Genomic DNA, 27,555 nt, shown 5'->3' with positions numbered 1-27,555 from the left:
AGTTGATGGACATAGTGGGCCAGAATCGGGAAAGGTGTTTGGGTGGAGAATCGGTTTTGATGGTGAGATCGTGGCTGGTGCCGGGTTCATACCAAATCGCAATTCTCCATGCTTCAACAGCAGCGTCAATATGTTCTCCTCCGTACATACAGTGAACGCCATTCGCATATCATTATTCTCCAGGTCCTCCGCAATGATCAGCCTCTACCGGAGGAAATTCCCGATGGCGAGGTTCACTTGTGCTTTTAGAAATCGTGAAACAGGCGCTGTGGCTGATGAGGGAGAGAGAGGAGGTAAGACACGGAGAGGCGTGACTGTGGGCTCCTGGTGCAGGGAGAGGGGGGTAGCGGACCCCTCCACGGGACTGGAGTGGTGTCCAGGCATGGACTGCCATTGCTGTGCTTGCAAGGTCGCTATCTTGCTGCTCACCCCACTGACCACCACCTTATGGCCTCTGATTCTGCAGAGTGCCACCAGCAATATGGGTGCCCCCACCTCACCACCTGCACTCCCCAGCCCCCACTCTCCCAACTCACCATCCCTGCTGCCCACCTGAAGCACCATGGATGGATGGGAGTTGTGGGAGGGGGCAGTCCGAGGCTATGGCGTTCCAGCACCTCTCCTGCAGGAGTCACTGGCATGAGCTCCATCATCTCCTTTCTTCGGGGGGCTGATGGTCCCCGGGCTACTCCATGCAAGAGGGGTGCGAGCGGAGCTAATCCCTGAGGCTCACCCGCCACCTGGCGCTGCCAGTTCTGGAGGCCCACGTTCGTCTCAATCAGGGTCTGCACGCTTATGGTCATGGAGCACAGGGAGCAGCCCACCTGTGGCTGGGACTGCGTCACATCACGCTGCGATTATGCCACCACTTACTGGATCTGTGTCACATCAGCCAGTGACTACCCCACCTCCCTCTGTGTCTGTCCCATGTCGGCCAGCACCTGGGTAACTCTGCTAACACTCTTAGCGATGGCTTGCTGTGACTGGGCCAAGCTCAGGGGCGCCGCAGCAATGTCCAGGTGGCTAGGGAAGCCCTGTCCTGGGCCTCGACCAAAGCCCCCTCCCCCCCCCACACCTGCACCCACCCTCCGCCGCACGCCCACACCGCCACCACCCTCCGGCAGCCCACCCAGAAGCTCACAGTAGCCCCTATGAGGGCCGTGGTGCATACCCCTGATGAACGCAGTCCCAGCTGACTGTACCCCTGGCATCAGGGATGGGCTCCAGGGCCAGAAGTCCCCAGCAAGTGAGCTGGGGCCCTCTGGCCCCAGAGGACACCCACCAGGGGCATCAAAGGCCACGGGACATGGTAAGCAGCAGGTTGCCTCCAACTCTGAGGGGGCACTGCAGAGGGGGGGGGGGGGGAAGGTGGTTGGGCGTGTGGCCCACGATGTTGAGCCATCCTGTGAAACCCCTCTAAAGCCCCTCTACACTATTCCCTTATCGTCCATGTGCCTATCCAATGACCATTTGAATGCGTTTAGTGTTGGCGAGTCCACTACTGTTGCAGGTAGGGCATTCCACGCCCTTACTACTCTCTGAGTAAAGAACCTACCTCTGACATTGGCCCTATATTTATCTCCCCTCAATTTAAAGCTATGTCCCCTCGTGCTGGACATCACCATCCGAGGAAAAAGGCTCTCACTGTCCACCCTATCTAATCCTCTGATCATCTTGTATGCCTCAATTAAGTCACCTCTTAACCTTCTTCTCTCTAACGAAAACAGCCTCAAGTCCTTCAGCCTTTCCTCATATGATCTTCCCTCCATACCAGGCAACATTCTTGTAAATCTCGTCTGTACCCTTTCCAATGCTTCCACATCCTTCCTATAATGTGGCGACCAGAACTGCACACAATACTCCAAATGCGGCCGCACCAGAGTTTTGTACAACTGCAACATGACCTCATGGCTCCGAAACTCAATTCCTGTACCAATAAAAGCTAACACACCATACGCCTTCTTAACAACCCTCTCAACCTGGGTGGCAACTTTCAGGGATCTATGGATCGCATAAGGAAAGGAGAAATTTATTCCACCCTCTCCATCTCCAGTGGGTTACTAGGAGTGCCCCTGGTATGGGTACACACGGGATTGGTATAGTGGCTCCCCCCCCCAGCCGAGACCATAGGCTGCCAGTCCCTCTGCTCCGCGGCCCCACCCCCATGGCGGCCTACCCCAACCCAGGCTGTCCCCCAGGTTGTCCCTTCCAAGCACTGGAGCAGCAAACCCAGTGCCCCTGGGCTCTTCGTCTGTGAGTGAAGATGACTGGTCACCTCTTCGGGTCCCTGCAGCAGCTCCTCCATCAGCTTCACATTTTTTAAAAGGAGTAATCTACTCCCACGTGACCACTTGCTGGGGAGGCCGTTAGATAGGGAGAGTCGCTCCCGTTAATTGTATGGAGGTCAGCCTTAAGTGGTGATTATTTTGTATCTCGTCATGCTAAGTCGGGAGCCTGATTTGACCAATGGGAGCGACCGGTTAGGTTGCAAACTAATCATGCCTGGTGCAGTTCTCATTCTCGGCCTCTCCCACGATTTAATGGCTTCGTCGTGCTCTCACTTAAGCGCAACATGGCTGTAAAATCGCACCCTTCCTTTCAGATTTGAAGCCATACTCTGGATGTAACCGGATGAATGATTGTGACAAATAATATATTAAAATAACAATTTTATTGAATAACGATTCTATAGTGTAGGTCAGATAGGCTTCAGATGGTTTCACAGGTCGGCGCAACATCAAGGGCCGAAGGGCCCGTACTGCGCTGTAATGTTCTATGTTCTATGTTAATATTGACATGACAATTATAATTAAGAATGTGCAAATGAGAAAAGTAAAAAGAAAGATAATTCTAAGGAAAGGAGAAATTTATATACATGGGGAAAGACAGATTTTTCTAAAGCACAAAAAATAAGACCAAATGTTTCTATTTCGTGACACCTGCCCAAAATAAATAACCCCAGATTAGTCTGCTCCACAACAGTACCCTAAATTGGTGCAAATGTTCCCAAGGCATTGAGTAATCTTGCGGGTGACAGCATTACAGTCAGTCACTCCATTCCTGACTCTTGTTCCCATTTCAGTGGTGACTATTCCACCACAGCTGCAGCAGCCAGTCCTAGAAACAGCATCCTTTAAGCCAAGTTTCAGGCTCCATTTCAGCCTTCCCAATCCTGGTACAGTTCATTCTCAAAACAAGTCATTGCTTATCAAATTCCTCACCAGCACTGTAAGGTTGCGGAGACTCGCAATATTTTTGTTTTTTCCTCACCTCTTGATGGGATCTTGTCATGTGCCATCAGTAAAGTGTTCGGACCATTAATCAAATTGCATCTTCTGATGGCAACACCAGTTGGCCACCCCATATAAGGTACTTGTCATTCTGGCCTTTAGTGCAAGGGTTATTGAATGAACTGAAAAAGGATCTTTGATTCGAACTTGGAAAATGGAAAGCAAAGATGCAAACAGTGCAAAGCCAGTATGAAAACAAACAAGGTCTGTGAAAACATAGAACTCCTGATTTAATAGAAAATGACTTTACATCTTTACGATTGGTTGGGAATCAAGGGCAAAGAGGAAATGGAATTCAGAAATACGAAGAATACTGGCCTCTGGCTTGACTGACCCCCCACTGATCACCCCCCTCTGCCCCACCCTCACTGACCCACCCCTCACTAATACCTCCTCACTGACCCCCCCCATTGATACCCTCCTCACTGCCCCCCTCACTGACCCCTCCTCACTGACTCCCCCCCATTAATACACTCCTCACTGCCCCCCTCACTGATCCCTCCTCACTGACCCCTCCTCACTGACCCCTCCTCACGGATTCTCCGCTCACTAACCCCTGCTCACTGACACCCCTCGCTGACCCCGCTCACTGACCCCTCCTCACGGATTCTTCCCTCAGTGACCTACCCCCTCATTGACCCCCCTCACTGACTCCTCTCACTGCCGCCATTCACTGACCCCCCCCATTGATACCCTCCTTACTGCCCCCTCACTACCCCCCCCACTGACCTCCCCTCACTGACCCCCCTCACAGATCCCCCTCACTGACCATCCCTCACTGACCCCATCCTCACTGACCCCCCTCACTCACACCCCCATTGATGCCCCCCTCACTACCCCCTCCTCACTGATTCCTCCCTCACTGACCCCTCCTCACTGACCCTCCCTCACTAACCCCCCCCCCCCCCCCCCATTGATAACCTCCTCACGGAACCTCCCTCACTGACCCTCCTCACTGACTCCCCCTCACTGACACCCCCATTGATACCCTCCTCACTGCCCCCCTCACTACCCCCTCCTCACTGACCCCCCTCACTGACACCTCCAATTGATACCCTCCTCACTGCACCTTTACCCCATCCCTCACTGACCTCTGTTTTCTGTTCCCCTTCAGGATTGTCAGTGGAAAGATTCTGTATGACTGGTGGGAAGAGTCCAATCGAGTATTTGAAAGCTTATCACACCAACCTCTACTTATCAGCTGACTCGGAGAAAGTGCAAGATGCCATTGAGCAAGGTGAGCACAGACCAATTATTCAGTTCTCTGTTTCCAGGATAACTCTTATGAAGACAATATTAAGACATGTTTCAATGGCAGAAACATGGCAGAGGCTGCTTTAAAAAGTCACAGTGTAGAGGGTGTGTGAAGTGATTGCTCACGTTCTGTTCCTTTGTTGGTTAGCACACATGCTCAGCCAGCTTTGTGTGGTGGGTATCGTATATGGGGCACTCTCCCTTGAAGGCGTTTCCTGATGTGATTTTTTTATCATAGAATTTACAGTGCAGAAGGAGGCCATTCGGCCCATCGAATCTGCACCGGCTCTTGGAAAGAGCACCCTACCCAAGGTCCACACCTCCACCCTATCCCCATAACCCAGTAACCCCACCCAACACTAAGGGCAATTTTGGACACTAAGGGCAATTTAGCATGTCCAATCCACCTAACCTGCACATCTTTGGACTGTGGCAGGAAACCGGAGCACCCGGAGGAAACCCACGCACACACGGGGAGAATGTGCAGACTCCGCACAGACAGTGACCCAAGCTGGAATCGAACCTGGGACCCTGGAGCTGTGAAGCCATTGTGCTATCCACAATGCTACCGTGCTGCCCTACATACACAGCGATAGGGGGAGTCCTCCTTTATGAGCGCCGAACTGCGTCAATTCCTGCTCAACAAGAGCATTGCCTTGAGCAGGACGACTAGTTACAACCCCCGGGGAAACGGACAGGTGGAGAGGGAGAACGGAACGGTCTGGAAGACCGTCCTACTGGCCCTACGGTCCAGTAATCTCCCAGTCTCCCGCTGGCAGGAGGCCCTTTCTGATGCTCTCCACTCCATCTGATCACTGCTGTGTACCACGATCAACCAAATACCTCACAAACTTCTCCTTGTCTTCCCGAGGAAGTCCTCCTCCGGGACCGCGCTCCCAACCTGGCTGGCAGCTCCTGGACCCATCCTGCTTCGCAAAGACGTGCGGGCGCACAAGTCGGACCCATTGGTCGAGAGGGTCCACCTCCTTCACGCTAACCCTCAATACGCCTACGTGGTGTACCCCGACGGCCGGCAGGATACGGTCTCCCTACGGGTCCTGGCGCCCGCTGGATCCCCGCCTACACCCCGACCACCACCCCCACCCTCCCTCCCTCCCACCGGCGCACCCCACAGCCGACCCCTTCCCAGGTGGATCGGTCCTCCCACCGGTCCCATCCAGGGGTGATGAAGCTACTGAAGAAGCCGAAGTCACGCTCCCGGAGCCACGGATGCCCGAGCCGGCGCCTGCATCACCGCCGAAACTGCGACGATCGCAGAGGACAACCAGGGCCCCGATCGACTAATTGCTTCATTTTGAATGTAAATAAATACTGTAAATAGTTGCGACATGTAACGAGGCAAAACACTGTACTAATGTATACCGGGTACCACCATAACCTCAACCTCTACCACTGTATATCGCGAGACCACCACACCCGCTGGACTCTTTTTTTTTAACAGGGGGTGAATGTGGTAGTCGGTATTAGGGGTATTACAGCACCCAGGTTGATGCTGTAAGACCACTGGTGTGGGAGGTACCTGAGACAGCAATATCATTGGTCAAGCCTGCCTGCTGGTTCCGCCCAGTAAGGCGGAGTATAAGAGCCTGTGTCTCCCTAGCAGCTGTATTCTGTACCTGCGCTACTGGGGGAAACATTAGTCCAATAAAGCCTTCAATTGTCATCCAACCTCGCTTCTGGAGTCATTGATCAAGCATCACAGGCCTTCCAAGCCTGTGCCGACCATACTGCCTGTCTAAATTAAAATCTTCTGCACTTCCGGGGTCTGTATCCCTCTATTCCCATCCTATTCATGTATTTGTCAAGATGTCCCTTAAATGTCACTATCGTCCCTGCTTCCACCACCTCCGGCAGCGAGTTCCAGGCACCCACTACCCTCTGTGTAAAAAACTTGCCTCATACATCTCCTCTAAACTTCGCCCCTCGAACTTTAAACCTATGCCCCCTAGTACTTGAGAACAGTGAGAACAAACCGAGTTTATTCAACCTCTCCTCCATACCAGGCAACATCCTGGTAAATCTCTTCTGCATCCTCTCTAAAGCCTCCACATCCTTCTAGTAGTGTGGCGATCAGAATTGAACATATATAATAATAATCTTTATTGGCACAAGTAGGCTTGCATTAACACTGCAATGGAGTTACTGTGAATATTCCAAGCTGTCCTAACTAAGAATTCTCTAAGGTCGTGGACTTAATAATAATAATAATAATAATCTTTTATTGTCACAAGTATGAATTTACTGTGAAAAGCCCCTAGTCGAAGTTGTTGAAGCATCAGTGGAGGTGCATTTTGCAGACAGCGATCATAACTCTGTTATTATAAGCAAAAGAACCATAGAATTCCTACAGTGCAGAAGGAGGCCATTTGGCCCGTCGAGTCTGTACCCACCCACCGAAAGAGCACCCTACCCAAGCCAATGCCCTACCCCATCCTGACAACCCCATCTAATCTGCACATGGTTGGATAATAAGGAGCACTATAGCGTGGCCTATCCATCTAACCTGCATATCTTTGGATTGTGGGAGGAAACTGCAGCATCTGGAGGAAACCCCCACAGACACGGGAGAAGATGCAAACTCCACACAGGAGTACACCAAGGCTGGAATTGAACCCGAATCTCTGGCGCTATGAGGCAGCAGTGCTAAACACTGTGCCATGATGCCGGCCCATTCTCCCTGTTAGATTCAAGGTTGTTTTGGAAAAGAACTGGTAGCATGGTGGTTAGCATCAATGCTTCACAGCTCCAGGGTCCCAGGTTCGATTCCCGGCTGGGTCACTGTCTGTGTGGAGTCTGCACGTCCTCCCCGTGTGTGCGTGGGTTTCCTCCGGGTGCTCCGGTTTCCTCCCACAGTCCAAAGATGTGCGGGTTAGGTGGATTGGCCATGCTAAATTGCCCGTAGTGTAAGGTTAATGGGGGGATTGTTGGGTTACGGGTATACGGGTTACGTGGGTTTAAGTAGGGTGATCATTGCTCGGCACAACATCGAGGGCCGAAGGGCCTGTTCTGTGCTGTACTGTTCTATAAAAAAAAACAAGGAAGGGCCTGAAATTGAAGTTCTGAACTGGAGGAAGGCCAATTTTAATAAGATCACATGGCCAGAGTGGACTGGGAGCTTACACATTTAGGTAAATCTGTGACAGAACAGTGGGATGCATTCAAGAAGGAAATAGGGAGAGTGTAGTTCCAATCAAGAAAAAGGATGTGACCAACAAATCCAGTAAAACACATGTAAGAGGGACAGTGTGGGTATAGAAATAAGGGACAAGGACTGTAATAAAATTAAAGAGATGAAAATAGACAGAGAGGATGTTTGCAGTGGTCTGGCAGGCTTAAAGATGGAAAATCTCCAGGGCCAGATGAAATGTATCCCAGACTGCTGAGTGAGGCAAGGGAGGAAGCAACAGGGACACTGGTAATAATTTTCAATTCCTCTCTGGCCGCAGGAGAGGTGCCGGAGGACGGAAGGATAGTCATAGCGCTACCATTATTCAAGAAGGGAGGAAAGGATAAAGCAGGAAATGACAGGGCAGTCAGTCTGACCTTAGTGGTGGGTAAACGATTAGAAGCCATTCTGAGAGTCAGAATTAATCTCCATTTGGGGAGGCAGGGATTAATCAAGAACAGTCAGCATGGTTTGAAAGATGCAAGTTTTAAGGATCAGCTCACAGGAGAATAGAGGTTTAAAGAGGGAATTCCAGAAGTTAAGACTGAGGCATCTGAAGTGATGACTTCCAATGTTGGTTGGAAGAAAGTTGGAGATAAGAACATAAGAACTAGGAGCAGGAGTCGGCCATCTGGCCCCTCGAGCCTGCTCCGCCATTCAATGAGATCATGGCTGATCTTTTGTGGACTCAGCTCCACTTTCCGGCCTGAATACCATAACCCCTTTATTCCCTTTAATCCCTTTATTCTTCAAAAACTATCTATCTTTATCTTAAAAACATTTAATGATTTTCATAAATTTCATAAATTCACAACCCTTTGGGTGAAGAGGTTTCTCCTAAACTCAGTCCTAAATCTACTTCCCCTTATTTTGAGCATATGCCCCCTAGTTCTGCTTTCACCCGCCAGTGGAAACAACCTGCCCGCATCTATCCGATCTATTCCCTTCATAATTTTATATGTTTCTGTATTCTTCCAAATTCCAACGAGTACAGTCCCAATCTATTCAAACTCTCCTTGTAATCCAACCCCTTTAACTCTGGAATTAACCTAGTGAATCTCCTCTGCACACCCTCCAGCGCCAGTACGTCCTTTCTCAGTAAGGAGACCAAAACTGAACACAATACTCCAGGTGTGGCCTCACTAACACCAAACTCCAAATCATAAGAACATAAGAACTAGGGGGATGAACAGGGGGCTAGAATTCAAGGATCATTGAGATCTCAGAGGGTTGGCACGCAGAAGGAGTAGGAAGCACAGATGCAATGGAGGGATTTAAAAATGAAGATAAGCATTTTTAACCAAAGCATTATCAGACTAGTGTAGGTCAGCAATCTCGGGAATGTTTCTGATCATCCATGTGTGCAGCCCCCATTTCAATTGCTGCCTCATCTTTCCATGGCTGCATTCATGGCATAGCTTGTGTTACAGCTGTCTATATATAGCAATGTGACACATGCCAGTGAAGGCACATTTCAATCTACAGTCAACTATCACACAATCAACACAGAACCAACCATTTACCAGAGGCTAAAACTCATACCAGACCCCAATCTTCATCACCCACCCCACACCCTCAATCACCACCCCACAGCCACTATCACCCATCGAAGACCACCCCACACCCACTGAACATCACCCCACACCCATCGAACACACTACCCCACACCCACTATCACCACCCCACACGCTACACCCACCAAAGCAGTGTGCATGACTCGTTTATCCTGGCGCAATCATTCATCCCCAGCATCTTTGAGGGACACCCCCCACCCCACCCCCGCTTCCCCCCTCTCCCCCACCCCCGGCTGCGGGGCTGGGCGACAAGGGTTACCTGATGCGGAAGCCACAAACCGACATGGAGCACCGCTACAATGAGGCCCATTATGCGACCAGGGCTGTGGTCGAGAGGTGCTTTGGGATGCTGAAGATGCACTTCAGATGCCTGGACCGCTCTGGAGGGGCCCTCCAGTACCAGTCAAAGAGGGTCGGTCGCATTGTGGTGGCCTGCTGCGTCCTCCACGATATTGCCCAGCAGAGGGGCGATGTGCTGGAGGAGGGCGAAGGAGAGGATCACAAGGAAGGGCACTCCTCTCCAGATGAGGAGGAGGAGAGGTGGGGGGCAATGTATGGGACATGGGGGCTGGACATGGACGGGAAGCTGCCCAACGCCACCGGCAGGGCCAGTGAGCACGGGACGGTATAATTGCCGCACTTTTCATCAACTAGGTAGCACAGTGGATCGCACTGTGACTTCCCAGCGCCGGGGTCCCAGGTTCGATTCCCCGCTGGATCACTGTCTGTGTAGAGTCTGCACGTTCTTCCTCGTGTCTGCGTGGGTTTCCTCCGGGTGCTCCAGTTTCCTCCCACAATCCAAAGACATGCAGGTTAGGTGGATTGGCCATGATAAATTGCCCTTAGGTTAGGTGGGGTTGCTGGGTTATGGGATACGGTGGAGGTGCGGACTTGGGTAGGGTGCTCTTCCAAGGGCCGGTGCAGACTCGATGGGCTGAATGGCCTCCTGCTGCACTGTAAATTCTATGAACTTGGGGGGGTGGTTTGCTGAGCAGGGACACAGTCACCACAGCACGGCACCCCCCCCCCCCACCCCCACCATCACCTCCCAGCCCCGCCACCGTCACCTCCCCCCACCCACCACCGTCACCTCCCACCACCCACCACCCCCCACCCCCTCACCGTCACCTCCCAGCCCCGCCACCGTCACCTCCCACCACCCCCCACCCACCACCGTCACCTCCCAACACCCCCACCCACCACCGTCACCTCCTACCACCCACCACCCACCACCGTCACCCCCCCACCGTCACCTCCCACACCCCCCACCGTCACCTCCCCCCACCCCCCACCATCACCTCCCACCATCCCCCACCGTCACCTCCCTGCACCCACCACCGTCACCTCCCACCACCCCCCACCCACCACCGTCACCTCCCACCACCCCCCACCCCCACCGTCACCTCCCAGCCCCGCCACCGTCACCTCCCACCACCCCCCACCCACCACCGTCACCTCCCAACACCCCCACCCCCTCACCGTCATCTCCCAGCCCCGCCACCGTCACCTCCCACCACCCCCCACCCACCACCGTCACCTCCCACCACCCCCCACCCACCACCGTCACCTCCCAACACCCCCACCCCCTCACCGTCACCTCCCACACCCCCCACCGTCACCTCCCCCCACCCCCCACCATCACCTCCCGCCACCCCCCACCGTCACCTCCCTGCACCCACCGCCGTCACCTCCCACCACCCACCACCCCCCACCCCCACCGTCACCTCCCACCACCCACCACCCCCCACCCCCACCGTCACCTCCCACCACCCCCCACCCACCACCGTCACCTCCCACCACCCCCCACCCACCACCGTCACCTCCCAACACCCCCACCCCCTCACCGTCACCTCCCAGCCCCGCCACCGTCACCTCCCACCACCCCCCACCCACCACCGTCACCAACCACCATCACCTCCCACCACCCCCCACCGTCACCTCCCCGCACCCCCCACCGTCACCTCCCACCACCGTCACCTGCCACCCCCCCACCCCCACCGTCACCACCCACCACCCTCACAACCCACCAGCTCACCCCCCACCCACCACCGTCACTTCCCACCACCCCCACTCCCCACCATCACCTTCCACCCCCCCACCGCCACCCCCCACAGTCACCTCCCACCATCCACCACACTCACCTCCCACCACCCACCACCTCAACACCCACCGGTCACCTCCAACCACCCCCACCCCCCACCGTCACCCCCCACCCCCACCCTCACCTCCGACCACCCACCACCGCCACCTCCCACCACCCACCACTGTCACCTCCCACCACCCCCCACCGTCACCTCCCACACCCCCCACCGTCACCTCCCACCACCCCCCACCCACCACCGTCACCTCCAACCACCCACCACCGTGACCTCCCACCACCCCCCACTGTCACCTCCCACCACTCCCCATCCACCACCGTCACCTCCCACACCCCACACCGTCACCTCCCACCACCCCCCACCCACCACCGTCACCTCCCACCACCCCCCACCCACCACCGTCACCTCCCACCACCCCCCACCCACCACCGTCACCTCCCACCACCCCCCACCCACCACCGTCACCTCCCACCACTCCCACCCACCACCGTCACCCACCACCGTCACCTCCCACCACCCCCCACCGTCACCTCCCACCACCCCCCACCCACCACCGTCACCTCCCACCACCCCCCACCCACCACCGTGACCTCCCACCACCCCCCACCCACCACCGTCACCTCCCACCACCCCCCACCGTCACCTCCCACCACCCCCCACCCACCACCGTCACCTACCACCACCCCCCACCGTCAGTTCCTACCACCCCCCACCCACCACCGTCACCTCCCACCACCCACCACTGTCACCTCCCACCACCCCCCACCCACCACCCACCACCGTCATCTCCCACCACCCCCCACCCCCACCGTCATCTCCCACCACCCACCACCCTCACCACCCACCACCCTCGCCACCCACCACCTCACCACCCTCACTACCCACCACCTTCACTACCCACCACCCTCACTACCCACCACCCTCACTACTCACCACCCTCACTACTCACCACCCTCACTACTCACCACCCTCACCACCCACCACCCTCACCACCCACCACCCTCACTACTCACCACCCTCACCACCCACCACCCTCACCACCCACCACCCTAACCACCTCACCACCCACCACCCTCGCCACTCACCACCCACCACCCTCACCACCCTCACCACCCTCACCACCCACCACCCTCACCACCTACGACCCCACCACTCTCACCATTCACCACCTCACCACCCACCACCCTCACCACCCACCACCCACCACCTCACCACCCCACCACCCACCACCGTCACCTCCCCCACCACCGACCAACCTTAGATCCCACACCACCGCATCACCCGCACGCACACCACCCCTCCATTACACATCCACCTGCGGCACAATGGGCTGGGCTCACATTGTCTGGTCCATGCCATGGGGGATGATGACAGCCCGCTCTGCGATGACTTCTGAGCTCCACATCATTCGACAATGTCTGACTCATGGCCACGGTAACACCCTCCACTTAGGTGGTCACTGTATGCGGCTTGGAGACTGCATCAAATGGCCCTGTCGTTTCGCTGGGGGTGGGGTGGCGTGGACGTCCAGGGGATGTGGGGGGGAGCACCTCACACCCACTGGAGGTCAACGTTCCATCACCCCTCACCCACAGTGGCAATCAATTACCGCCCCATCCCCGCACGCATCTGACAGAGCACAGAGGCAGCTTTCATCGGTGTAACAGTGTGTTTAATAACAAATGTTATATACATATGCCCTAGCCCCTAGAACTAGGCTGTGCCCTGCACCTGTGCCAACTTACTAGGTGTCTACCGCAGTCTATCACTGCGTCTCAGTGGTTCCCTATACAGTACAGCAGAAGTGGAGGTGGACTGCTGAGACACCTGTTGGTGCTGAATTCCTGGGGGGGCCCGGCCTGGATGGGTCAGGCTGCTCCTCGGGCATCCCGGCTGGCGTGGTGGCACCTAGTTCTGCCCGCTGCCCACCAGATGCACCAGGGACGGTAGGGGGGGAGTCAGAGGTGCCGCGGTATTCTGGGACCTCCCCTGCAGGAGTCACCGGCATGCGCTCACCCGATGGCCCCCAGGCATCTCCATGGGACGGGGGTGCAAGCGGAGCCATCCCCCGAGGCCACCCAGACACCTGGCGCTGCCAGTCCTGGAGGCCCTTCTCTGGTATCGACCAGGGTCTGTACTTTAGCGGCCATAAAGCTCAGGGATTGGGCCATCCATGTCTGGGACTGCACATTCTCCCTCTGGTTCTGTGCAATGCCGCCCAGGACCCGGGCAATGCTGCCGATGCTCTCAGCGATAGCCTGCTGTAACTGGGCCACAATGAGGAACCCCGCTGCGATCTGCAGCTGGCTCTCGCTCATGGCTGCCTGTGCTGGACCATGGATACCGCCTGCACAGAAAGCCCCAGGCCTTGCTTACCCTGATCCTGAGTCTGACACTGTCACCGTGGGCACCACCCGTGCGGTATCGGCCTGGGTGGCAAGCATGAGCGGCACCATTCCCTGCTCCTGCACGCGGATGCACTCCTCCACCTATGTCTGCAGGTGCGGGAAGCTGGCTGTCATCCCCATCTCTAGTCCCTGGGTCTCTGACTGCATCAAGTCTATGGGTGGGTGTGGAAATTCCAGGGACCCGGGGTCTATCTGGGTGGCAGCTGGTTGCTGGGGCTGGGCTGCCCTCCGACGGTTCGGCCCCTCGGCTGCTCCTACCTCCATCTGCTATACTGGCTGTGTGGTGCTCACCAGTACGTGTCCCAGAAGCCTCCTCACAAAAGAAACCAAAGAAGTCTATGCGATGGTGGAGGGTGTAGAAGATAGCAGTGACGGAAAGTCTATGTCCTCATCAGAGACACAGTCTTTTCGTGCTGCGTTCCTGATCCCTGTGTCACCGTCCTCTGCGTGTCTGTCCTCTGCGTGTCTGTCCTCTGTGTGTCCGTCCTCTGTGTGTCCGTCCTCTGCGTGTCCGTCCTCTGCGTGTCCGTCCTCTGTGTGTCCGTCCTCTGTGTTCCCATCCTCTACGTGTCCGTCCTCTGTGTTCCCGTCCTCTGCGTGTCCGTCCTCTGTGTTCCTGTCCTCTGTGTGTCCGTCCTCTGTGTTCCTGTCCTCTGTGTGTCCGTCCTCTGTGTTCCTGTCCTCTGTGTGTCCGTCCTCTGTGTTCCTGTCCTCTGTGTGTCCGTCCTCTGTGTTCCTGTCCTCTGTGTGTCCGTCCTCTGTGTTCCCGTCCTCTGTGTTCCCGTCCTCTGCGTGTCCGTCCTCTGTGTTCCTGTCCTCTGTGTGTCCGTCCTCTGTGTGTCCGTCCTCTGTGTGTCCGTCCTCTGTGTGTCCGTCCTCTGCGTGTCCGTCCTCTGCGTGTCCGTCCTCTGTGTGTCCGTCCTCTGCGTGTCCATCCTCTGCGTGTCCGTCCTCTGCGTGTCCGTCCTCTGCGTGTCCGTCCTCTGCGTGTCCATCCTCTGCGTGTCCGTCCTCTGCGTGTCCGTCCTCTGCGTGTCCGTCCTCTGCGTGTCCGTCCTCTGCGTGTCCGTCCTCTGCGAGACCGTCCTCTGTGCGTCCGTCCTCTGTGCGTCCGTCCTCTGTGCGTCCGTCCTCTGCGTGTCCGTCCTCTGCGTGTCCGTCCTCTGCATGTCCGTCCTCTGCGTGACCGTCCTCTGCGTGACCGTCCTCTGCGTGACCGTCCTCTGCGTGTCCGTCCTCTGCGTGTCCGTCCTCTGCGTGTCCGTCCTCTGCGTGTCCGTCCTCTGCGTGACCGTCCTCTGTGCGTCCGTCCTCTGTGCGTCCGTCCTATGCGTGTCCGTCCTCTGCATGTCCGTCCTCTGCATGTCCGTCCTCTGTGCGTCCGTCCTCTGTGCGTCCGTCCTCTGCGCGTCCGTCCTCTGCGTGTCCGTCCTCTGCGTGTCCGTCCTCTGCGTGACCGTCCTCTGCGTGACCGTCCTCTGCGTGTCCGTCCTCTGCGTGTCCGTCCTCTGCGTGTCCGTCCTCTGCGTGTCCGCCCTCTGCGTGTCCGTCCTCTGTGTGTCCGTCCTCTGTGTGTCCGTCCTCTGCGTGTCCGTCCTCTGCGTGACCGTCCTCTGTGTGTCTGTCCCCTGTGTGTCCGTCCTCTGCATGCCCGTCCTCTGCGTGACCGTCCTCTGTGTGTCTGTCCCCTGTGTGCCCGTCCTCTGCGTGTCCGTCCTCTACGTGTCCGTCCTCTACGTGTCCGTCCTCTACGTGTCCGTCCTCTACGTGTCCGTCCTCTACGTGTCCGTCCTCTGTGTGTCTGTCCCCTGTGTGTCCATCTCCTGCGTTTCTGTGTCCTTGGTTTCCATGTCCTGGCTCGTGTTGGATGCAGGGCTGCTGATATGGCTGCCCTCCCCATTGGTGCTTGCGTCCCTGGGGGCCACAGGCCCTTGCCCGGCTGGGGGCAGGTGGCACCAGACGGCCCGGGACCAGCGTTGGCAGGTCCTGTAAGACACAAGACAGCATGTATGGTTAAACAGGAGGACAGGGGTGAGGGGGTGGGTTGAGGGAACGTGGCCAGGCGGGCTCGGGGTACAGAGCCCCCCTTCTCTGCTCCACGCCGTCTAGGAGCATGTCTAAATCGCCATCCCAAAAACTTTGCGTTGCATGGCCGGCGGCCATCTTCCCTGTGTCGGCTGTGTGTGGGGGGATGTGTTTTATTAAGGTGCCATGGCGTCACATCAATGACGTGACCCGATATCGGATGCCGATCGCAGGCCACTCCCCTGGGCACTTCTCGTGACGCCCGTGCTGGCCCCTTGTGGGCCGCTGAATCAGTGGACTGTGGGGCCCGTTGACGCCGTCGTAAAATGCTCCGGTATTTATGACGGCGTCAACACTTAGCCCCATTATCAGATAATCCCGGCCCTCGTCTCTGGAATCAATCTAGTGACCCTCCTCTGAACTGCCTCCAATGCCACTACATCTTTCCTCAAATAACGGCACCAAAGCTGTGCACAATACTCCAGGTGCGGCCTGACCAATGCCGTGTATAGTTGCAACAATACTTTCTCACCTTTATACTCTATTCCTTTAAATGTAAATGCCAATGTTCCATATGCTTTCTTTCCTACCTGCTGTACCTGCATGCTAGTTTTCTGTGATTCCTGCACAGATCCCTCTGCACCGGAGCATCCCACAGTCTCTCCCCATTTAGACAATAAGATGCCTTCCACTTTTTCGGACAAAATGTGTAACCTCACATTTAAAACTCCATCTGCCACATTTTGGCTCACTCACCTAACCTATCTATATCCATTTGTAAGGTTCTTATTTCCTCATTGCAACTGACTGTCTCAACTATTTTAATGACTTGGATACAGGGATAGGAAGTTCCTAGGGCAAATTTGCAGATGACAATAAGTTCCACCCTTTCTATTACCACTGAATTAGCCGTTCCTATGGGGATGGTACTAGTGTCTTCCACTGTGAAAACTGAGGATTTAGCATCTTTGCAGGCCAGCACGGTGGCACAGTGGTTAGCACTGCTGCATCACGGCATAGAGGTCTCAGGATCGATCCCGGCTCTGGGTCACTGTCCGTGTGGAGTTTGCGCATTCTCCCGGTGTTTGCGTGGGTTTTGCCTTCCAAAGAAGGGTAGGTGGATTGGCCATGCTAAATTGCCCCTTAATTGGAAAAAAATGAAACATATTTTAAAAAATTTAGCATCTTTGCCATTTCTGTGTTCCCCTACTATTAATTCTCCGGTTTCATCTTCCAAGGGTACAACATCCACCTTAGCGACTATTTTCCCTTTTATGTACCTATCTGTTTTGATAGCTTTTGCTATCCCTTTTTATATTTTGCACTAGCTTTCTTTCATAATTTACCTCAGCACATTACATTTTTAGTATCCCTTTGTTTATGTTTGAAAGTTTCCCAATATTCCAGCCTGCCGTTGGCCTTTGCCAACATGGTATACCTTCGTTTTTGTCTTCATATCGTCCTTAACTTCCTTGTTTTTTACAGTAGTCTTTCTTCCTCTGGAATATATTTTCTTTGTGAGGAAATGAGTATCTCCTTGAACAACTGCCACTGTTCATCATCTAACCTACCTTTTAGCCATCCTGCCCACTCGGGGAGTCCCCATGCCTCTGTAATATCCTTTGTTAAAATTCTGGAACACTAGTGTGCGACTCCACTTTCTCGCCCCCTAACTGCATTTTGAATTCTACCATATGGGCACTACTCCTTAGAGGATCCTTAACTATGAGGTCATCAATTAATCCCTCCTCATTACAAAATACCAAATCGAAAATAGCCTCCTCCCTGGTTGGTTCCACAACATACTGTTCCCAGAAACATTCTGTAATGCATTCGATGAACTCTGCCTCCAGGTGACCTTTGCCAATTTGATTCCTCCAGTCTATGTGCATATTAAATTCCCCATCATTATTGTCGTACCTTTCTTACAACCCCCAGTATTTCTTGGTTTATACGGTGCCCCACTGTCGACCTACTGTTTGGGGACCAATAGATCCCTACCAGGGATGTCTTCCCTTTGCTATTTCTTATTTCTACCCACACTGATTCGACATCTTGATCTCCAGTGCTCATGTCATTTCTCATCCCAGCAGTGATCCCTTTCCTCGCCAGAAAAGGAACACCACTCTCTTTTCTTTTCAGTCTATTTCCCGAAAAAGTGCGTAAAATTCCCAGACCTGGTCTCCCTGTAACCATGTTTTAGTAATCAGCACCAAATCACACAGATGCCACATTGTCTCTTTGTTGAATGAGCACATGCTGTCCGTCATCTCCTCGAAAGATCAATGATGCTTGTCTGCCTTGGGCCGTCACTGACATCCCCCTCTGGGTTCCTCCTCGGCCTGATGGGCAGCTGGGTCTTCAGGAGGTGCAGTGGCCCCCTGCACAAGCGATGCAGCTCCCAACCTGCATTGACGCTGCTGCCTCGCCAGCATCTGGTCGCCTGGGCTACCACCAGCACCATGAGGGCATTCTCTGCGGGATCGTCACCACCATCCATTTTGGTATATGTAAGGAAAAGTGTGAGGTAATACACTTTGCAAGGAACATAGAACATAGAACAGTACAGCACAGAACAGGCCCTTCGACCCTCAATGTTGTGCCGAGCCATGATCACCCTACTCAAACCCACGTATCCACCCTACACCTGTAACCCAACAACCCCCCCCCCCCTTAACCTTACTTTTATTAGGACACTACGGGCAATTTATCATGGCCAATCCACCTAACCCGCACATCTTTGGACTGTGGGAGGAAACCGGAGCACCCGGAGGAAACCCACGCACACAGGGGGAGGACATGCAGACTCCACACAGACAATGACCCAGCCGGGAATCGAACCTGGGACCCTGGAGCTGTGAAGCATTTATGCTAACCACCATGCTACCCTGCTGCCCCAAAGGAGTAATGCGATGAAGAAATATTCATGAATGGCATGACACTGGGAATTCCCAAGAAACAAAAAGACATTGGAGTGCTTGTCTATAGATCTCTGAAGACTGAAGGACAGGTTAATAGGGTGGTGAAAAAGGCATATGGAACACTTGCCTTTAGCAATCGAGGCATAGAGATGATGTTGGAGTTGTATAGAACTTTGTTGAGGCCACAGCTGGAGTACTGTGTGCAATTCTGGTGGGCATATTATAGGAAGGATGTGATTGCACTGGAGGGGGTGTCGAGGCGATTCACCAGGATGTTGCCTGGGATGGAACATTTAAGCTCTGAAGAGAGGTTGGATAGGCTTGGGTTGTTTTCTCTGGAGCAGAGAAGACTGAGGGACTTCCCTGATTGAGGTGTACAAGATTATTAGGGTCATGGACAGGGTGGATAGGGAGCCGCTGTCCCCCTTAGTTGAAGGGGCAGTTACGAGAGGACACAAGTTCAAGTTGAGGAACAGTCAGTTTGTGCGTGTTTAGGAGGGTTTTGATGAAAAATGTTTTTATCCAAAGGGTGATGATGGTCTGGAATGCACTGCCTGGGAGGGTGGTCGAGACAGGTTGCATCACATCCTTCAAGAAGTACCTGGATGAGCACTTGGCACGTCATAACATTCAAGGACACGAATCAGTTACCAGATATGTTGGAGAATTAAAGGTTTAGGGAGAGGGAAGAACTGAGGGAGATCAACATTAGTAGAGAAATGGTGCTAGTAAAATTGATAGGATTGAAGGCGGATAAATCCCCAGGGCCTCAGAATCTGCTTCCAAGAGTGTTTAAGGAGGTGGCTCTGGAAACAGTGAATGCATCAGTGATCATCTTCCGGGATTCTATAGACTCTGGAGCAGTCCCTGCAGATTGGAGGGTAGCTTACGTCACTCCGATATTCAATAAGGGAGGTAGAGAGAAAACAGGAAATTACAGACCAGTAAGCCTAACACTGTGGTGGAAAAATTATTGAATCCATTATCAAGGACTTTAAAGCGGAACATTTGGAAAGCAGTGGCAGGATCAGTCAGAGTCAGCATGGATTTATGAAGGGAAAATCATGCTTGACAAATCTGTTGGAATTCTTTGAAGATGTAACCAGTACAGTTGACAAGGGGAGCCAGTCGATGCGTATATTTGGACTTTCAGAAGGCGTTTGACAAATCCCCGCAGAAGAGATTAATGTGCAAAATTAAAGCGCATGGGATTGGGGGAGATGGTCCACCCATGTTGACGCTACCACCAAGAAAGCACAACAGCGCCTATACTTCCTCAGGAAACTAAGGAAATTCCGTATGCCCACATTAACTCTAACCAATTTTTACAGATGCACCATAGAAAGCATTCTATCTGGTTACATCACAGCCTGGTATGGCAACTGCTCGGCCCAAGATTGTAAGAAACTTAAGAGAGTCGTGAACACAACCCAGTCCATCACACGAACCTGCCTCCCATCCATTGACTCCATCTACACCTCCCGCTGCCTGGGGAAAGTGGGCAGCATAATCAAAGACTCTGCTTATTCACTCTTCCAACTTCTTCCATTGGGCAGGAGATACAAAAGCCTGAGAACACGCACAAACAGACTCAAAAACAGCTTCTTCCCCACTGTCACCAGACTCCTAAATGACCCTCTTATGGACTGACCTCATTCACACTACACCTCTATATGCTTCATCCGATGCCGGTGTTATGTAGTTACATTGTATATCTTGTGTTGCCTTATTATGTATTTTCTTTTATTTCCTTTTCTTTTCATGTACTTAATGATCTGTTGAGCTGCTCGCAGAAAAATACTTTTCACTGTACCTCGGTACACCCTCCTTACGGTGGCTGAGGCCCGCCCCGCGCTGATCTGTCCCCGACCGGCCGAGTTCCCGACGGCGTGGGTCGCATGCGGTTTCACTCGTCGGGAACTCAGCGAGGGGGTATTCTGGGCTGGGGGCACTGTGGGGGGGGCAGTCTGGGGCGCGCAAGCCAGTCGAAGGGGGGGAATTATTTTTACCGGCCGGGTCCACAAGCGGCATCCGCCATGAAGCACGGGACAGCCGCTGCAGGCCACCGCCGTGCGCATGCGCAGCCACGGACCCAGCAATGCTCCAGCCCATATCAGCAGCCAGAGGCTGGTAGCTCTACGTTGCCTGGCTGCTACCCCCCCCCCCCCCCCCCCCCCCACTCCCGGAGCAGCGAATCGGTGGCCGTTTTGTGCCAGTTTTCCTGGTGTAAAACACCACCGTTTTCACGCCGACGTGGGGACTTAGTCTCCCAAACGGAGAATCCAGCCCAATGAATCTGAAGTTAGCCTGTACCTTAAGCCAGGTTTAAGACAGCAAAGTCACAGACTCCTAGTTCCTTCTCCCCTCAGTCTTCCAGCTGTCCCCAACCAAAGTCATCTCAGTCGACAGGGCACTCAGCTGCGAATGTCGGAGCTGCCCCTGCACAGTCGCAGAGTGAGAAAAATTAACAAATATTGAATGCGTATTCATTGGGCGGGACTCTCCGGTCAACCAGCCCCGCCTTCCTGGCACACGCATCTCCGATGGCGGCGGGCTTCTCCGTTCCCACAGCTGGCTAATGGGGTTTCCCGTTGTGGACCACCCCAAACACATCTTTGGACTGTGGGAAGAAACCGTAACATCCAGAGGAAACCCCCCACAGACACGGGGAGAACGTGTAAACTCCACACAGTCACCTGAGGCCGGAATAGAGGCCGGATGGATCCCTGGAGCTGTGAGGCAGCAGTGCTGTCCCTGTTTGATAAAGTAGGATATCTAAATAGGCAGTGGTTCTGCACCATCACTCCCTAGTTAGCCGTGTCTATTTGAGGACAGTAAAAAGTCTTACTGTCCAGGTTAAAGGTTAAAGTCCAACAGGTTTGTTTCAAATCACTAGTTTTTGGAGCACTGCTCCTTCCTCAGGTGAATGAAGAGGTATGAATGACTGAAGAGGACAAATAGCTTTAACACAGGCTGGTGAGCCATGTGCTGCAACCTGACTTTACTCGAAAGGCAAATATTTTGAGGGATTTGGGAATACAAGCACAAGAGCAGGACAAATTGGACAGTACTTCCACAGAGCTGCATGGATATGATGGGCTGAATGGCTTTCTGTCCTGTGTGATTCAACGATGGTATCTGATGTGCTTCAGATCCTCCAGCTGCCCAGCCCCCCTCCATCTGCTGCCTCATCTTAACATGGCTACATTCAATGCATAACTTGTGCAATATAGACTTACAGCTGTCTATATATAGCAGCCTGGCATATGCCAATGAGGGCAACTGCAGGCTGTTGACAGAGAAAGTCACCGTCTCACATAATTAAGAGGCTGAAAGAAACTCAGACCAGATCCCAATCCATAGAATCCCGACAGTGCAGAAGGAGGCTATTCAGCCCTGATCCTCTAAGAGAGCACTCTGCCTGGGCCCACTCCCCCACCCTATCCCCGTAACCTAACCTAACCTGCACATCTTTGGACTGTTAGAGGAAACCGGAGCACCTGGAGGAAACCCACGCAGACACGGGGAGAACGTGCAGACTCCACACAGACAGTGACTCAAGGCTGGAATAGAACTGTGAGGCAGCATTGCTAACCACTGTGCCATGGTGATGACCTTTATCAACCCACCCCATACCCCACCCCACACACTACAAACAGCATCTCGTACCTGGCCCATATCCACAGCCAGCCTCACATGACCCCACCTGATGCTAGAGATTATCTGCTTGCTGTCTGAGGTACTGACTGAGATTTGCCCCTTACTAGGGATTGCTGCTGCTGCGATCTTCAGTCCCAACAAAGACATCAATGTTTCAGAGAAGCAACTGAGGGTAGCTTTTGATGGAGATGCAGTGCTTTTCTCAGATGAATCTGAACAGATCGTCAAACAACATGGATTGGATAAATTTTTCGAACATGAGCAGACAAATGAAAACAAACCATTGGCTATGGTAAGAAACTTTCTGGACTAAAGGATAAAGAAGTGGCAAAGTGAGGTATGGAATTCATACTGATGGTGAGGAAACCAGTCTTGTGGGCAGACAGATTTCCCGTCGGCAGTTATGATTTTACTGTGAGGTAATGGTTCCTTCTTTACATCGTTCATTAAAAGCAAATGGGTTCCATCTATACTCAGTATGAACACTCTGCAATGGGGAGATCATTCCCTTACTTGTATGAACATTCGCCCACTGAGTGTGAACATTCCCTCACTGGGTATGAGCATCCTCCCACTGGATGCGAACATTCCCTCACTGGGTATGGACATTCTCTCACTGGGTACATACATTCTCCCACTAGGTACGAACATTCTCCCACTGGGTGCGAACATTCCCTTACTGTGTGTGAACTTTCCCTCACTGGGTGTGAACATCCCTCACCGGGTGCAAACATTCCCTCACTGGGTATGAACATTCTCTCACCAGGTAGCCTCTCATTAGGGCCTCACGGTAGCATGGTGGTTAGCATCAATGCTTCACAGCTCCAGGGTCCCAGGTTCGATTCCCGGCTGGGTCACTGTCTGTGCGGAGTCTGCATGTCCTCCCCGTGTGCGCGTGGGTTTCCTCCGGGTGCTCCGGTTTCCTCCCACAGTCCAAAGATGTGCGGGTTAGGTGGATTGGCCATGCTAAATTGCCCGTAGTGTAAGGATAATGGGGGATTGTTGGGTTACGGGTATACAGGTTACGTGGGTTTAAGTGGGGTGATCATTGTTCGGCACAACATCGAGGGCCGAAGGGCCTGTTCTGTGCTGTACTGTTCTATGTTCTATGTTCTAGGTGTGAACATTCTCTCACTGGGGTGAACATTCTCTCACCAGGTGTGAACATTCTCTCACTGGGGGTGAACATTCTCTCACCAGTTGTGAACATTCTCTCACTGGGGGTGAACATTCTCTCACTGGGTGTGAACATTCCCTCACTGGGTATGAACATTCTCTCACCAGGTGTGAACATTCTCTCACTGGGGGTGAACATTCTCTCACTGGGTGTGAACATTCCCTCACTGGGTATGAACATTCTCTCACCAGGTGTGAACATTCTCTCACTGGGGGTGAACATTCTCTCACTGGGTGTGAACATTCCCTCACTGGGTGTGATCATTCTCTCACTGGCTGTGAACATTCTCTCACTGGGTATGAACATTCCCTCACTGAGGTATGAACATTCTCTCACTGGGTATGAACATTCTCTCACTGGGTATGAACATTCTCTCACTGGGTATGAACATTCCCTCACTGGGTATGAACATTCTCTCACTGGGTGTGAACATTCTCTCACTGGGTATGAACATTCCCTCACTGGGTATGAACATTCTCTCACTGGGGGTGAACATTCTCTCACTGGGTATGAACATTCTCTCACTGGGTATGAACATTCCCTCACTGGGTATGAACATTCTCTCACTGGGTATGAACATTCCCTCACTGGGTATGAACATTCTCTCACTGGGTATGAACATTCTCTCACTGGGTATGAACATTCTCTCACTGGCTGTGAACATTCTCTCACTGGGTGTGAACATTCCCTCACTAGGTGTGAACATTCCTTCACGGGGTATGAACATTCTCTCACTCTGTGTCAACATCCCTCACTGGGTGTGAACATTCCCTCACTAGGTGTGAACATTCCTTCACGGGGTATGAACATTCTCTCACTGGGGGTGAACATTCCCTCACTGGGTGTGAACATTCCCTCACTGGGTGCGGACATTCCTTTACTGGGTATGAACATTCTCCCACTGGGTGTGAATATTCCCTCACTAGGTGGGAACTTTCCCTCACCCGGTGTGAACATTCTCTCACTGGATGCGAACATTTCCTCACTGGGTATGAACATTCCCTCACTGGGTGTGAATATTCCCTCACTGGATATGAACATTCCCTCACTGGGTATGAACTTTCCCTCACTGGGTGTGAATATTCCCTCACTAGGTGGGAACTTTCCCTCACCCGGTGTGAACATTCTCTGATTGGGTGCGAACTTTCCCTTACTGGGTGTGAACATTCCTTCACTGGGTGCGAACATTCCTTCACTGGGTGCAATCATTCCCTCACTGGGTGCAAACATTCCTTCACTGGGTGCGAACATTCCTTCACTGGGTGCAATCATTCCCTCACTGGGTGCAAACATTCCTTCACTGGGTGTGAACATTCTCTCACTGGGTATGAACATTCTCCCACTGGGTATGAACATTCTCCCACTGGGTGTGAATATTCCCTCACTAGGTGGGAACTTTCCCTCACCCGGTGTGAACATTCTCTGATTGGGTGCGAACTTTCCCTTAATGGGTGTGAACATTCCAAAACTGGGTGTGAACATTCCTTCACTGGGTGTGAACATTCCCTCACTGGGTGCAAACATTCCTTCTCTGGGTGCGAACATTCCTTCACTGGATGCAAACATTCCCTCACTGGGTGCGAACATTCCTTCACTGGGTGTGAACATTCTCTCACTGGATGCGAACATTCTCTCACTGGGTGCGAACAGTCACTCATTGGATGTGAACAATGTGAACACTTCCTACAGTAGGTGTGAACATTACCTCACTGGGTCAGAGCATTCCCTCACTGGGTTTGAATATTCCTTCACTGGGTCTGAACATTCTCTCACTGGGTGTGAATGTTCCCCCACTGGGTGTGTGAACATTCTCTCACTGGGTGTGTGAACATTCTCTCACTGGGTGCGAACAGTCACTCATTGGATGTGAACAATGTGAACACTTCCTACAGTAGGTGTGAACATTACCTCACTGGGTCAGAACATTCCCTCACTGGGTTTGAATATTCCTTCACTGGGTCTGAACATTCTCTCACTGGGTGTGAATGTTCCCCCACTGGGTGTGTGAACATTCTCTCACTGGGTGTGTGAACATTCCCTCACTGGGTTTGAATATTCCTTCACTGGGTCTGAACATTCTCTCACTGGGTGTGAATGTTCCCTCACTGGGTGTGTGAACATTCTCTCACTGGGTTTGAACATTCCCTCACTAGGTGTGAACTTTCCCTTACTTGGTGTGAACGCTGTCTCAATGGTTGTGAACATTCCCTCACGGGATATGAATATTCCCTCACTGAGGGCAGCACGGTGGCCTAGTGGTTAGCACAGCTGCCTCACGGCGCTAAGGTCCCAGGTTCGATCCCGGCTCTGGGTCACTGTCCGTGTGGAGTTTGCACATTCTCCCCGTGTGTGCGTGGGTTTCACCCCCACAACCCAAAAATGTGCAGGGTAGGTGGATTGGCCATGCTAAATTGCCTCTTAATTGGAAAAAATAATTGGGTAATCTAAATTTATTTTTTAAAAATTTAAAAATATTCCCTCACTGGATGTAAACTTTACCTCACTGGGTGTGAATATTCTCTCACTGGGTGTGATATTCCCTCACTGGATGTGAACATTCCCTCACTGGATGTGAACATTCCCTCACTGGATGTGAACATTCCCTCACTGGATGTGAACATTCCCTCATTGTGTTTGAACATCCCCTCACAAGGTGCGAACATCCTCTCATTGGGCGTGAGCCGTCTCTCAATGGGTGTGAACACCCAGTGAGAAATTGTTCCCAGTGAGAAGAAAAGTGAGAGTGAATTTGTTCTCACTGTGTATGAACTCTATTAATGAAACCGATTACTTCCATTTTTAAACAGGGCCCTCTGAAAGGATTTTTGGAATCACTGGGAACTTTGCAGAAGAAGTTTTACATTAAAGGTCAACGCTTGAAATGTCCAATCCGGACTTACTTGGTAACAGCTCGGAGTGCAGCCAGCTCAGGGGCCCGGGCTTTGAAAACCCTGCGGAGCTGGGGTTTGGAGACGGATGAAGCTCTGTTCCTGGCAGGAGCTCCTAAAGCACCACTGCTGCAGAAAATCCGGCCACATATTTTCTTTGATGATCAAATGTTTCATGTGGAAGGAGCAAAGGAGACGGGCACAATTGCAGCTCATGTTCCTTATGGAGTTAGTCAGAGACACAGGAAGATAGAGGGGAAGGAGAGGGAGATGGATTAGTTCATAGAATTTACAGTGCAGAAGGAGGCCATTCGGCCCATCGAGTCTGCATCGGCTCTTGGAAAGAGCACCCCACCTAAGCCTACACCTCCACCCTATCCCCATAACCCAGCAACCCAACACTAAGGGCAATTTTGGACACTAAGGGCAATTTAGCATGGGCAATCCACCTAACCTACACATCTTTGGACTGTGGGAGGAAACCGGAGCACCCGGAGGAAACCCACGCACACACGGGGAGGAACGTGCAGACTCCGCACAGACAGTGACCCAAGCCGGGAATCGAACCTGGGACCATGGAGCTATGAAGCAATTGTGCTGACCACTATGCTACCGTGCTGCCCTGGAGCTGCCACTGTTTACAAATACCAAGAGTTCCTCCCATGCTGTCCCAAGTACGCAGACTCTGGTCAGAAGTTTTCTGAAAATGTTTCCATTGATGCAGATTCTCTATGCTGCTTTTCCTCCTGGTGGTGTGTTTGTAGGGCCCATAGTAACACCTCCCTCAACCCCACACCAGTCTCCTAACGTTCCTTTCCCATTTCCACTGCTACCCTCCCAAACCCAATATCCTCCCATCACAATCCCTCCCCCACATCTCCAATCACCTGTTTCTCTCCCTCCCTTCCCCTCCCCTAGTCTCACCTTTCATCTACCCTTGCCTCACCCAAAATTGCCTGACAGTCGTCTGCACAGAATCATCCCCAGAAATTGTAATGATGATGTCTTGGACCATGCCTTCCAGAAATGTAAGGTATGTCCAGACCCTCTGGCAGGACAGAGCCAGCAGAGT

At 53.0% G+C, this 27,555-nt stretch overlaps 1 protein-coding gene across 2 annotated transcripts in view; it reads left to right on the top strand.

The window, feature by feature from the left end:
* LOC119969060 (cytosolic 5'-nucleotidase 1A-like) overlaps nucleotides 1-26,861 on the top strand; it is an 80,415-nt gene extending 53,554 nt beyond the window's left edge. For both annotated transcript variants that reach the window (XM_038802248.1, XM_038802256.1), the window contains exons 4-6: nucleotides 4,405-4,527; nucleotides 22,526-22,710; nucleotides 26,403-26,861. In XM_038802248.1, the coding sequence (XP_038658176.1) occupies nucleotides 4,405-4,527; nucleotides 22,526-22,710; nucleotides 26,403-26,762 (668 nt within the window). In that variant the 3' untranslated portion in view covers nucleotides 26,763-26,861. The remainder of the gene's footprint in view (nucleotides 1-4,404; nucleotides 4,528-22,525; nucleotides 22,711-26,402) is intronic.
* The last annotated feature ends 694 nt before the right edge of the window (nucleotides 26,862-27,555 follow it).

The sequence above is a fragment of the Scyliorhinus canicula genome, chromosome 1 (assembly GCF_902713615.1).
Source record: "Scyliorhinus canicula chromosome 1, sScyCan1.1, whole genome shotgun sequence".
Taxonomy (NCBI): domain Eukaryota; kingdom Metazoa; phylum Chordata; class Chondrichthyes; order Carcharhiniformes; family Scyliorhinidae; genus Scyliorhinus; species Scyliorhinus canicula.
Note: the sequence above shows the minus strand (reverse complement) of the source record. Positions and strands in the feature narration are given on the sequence as shown.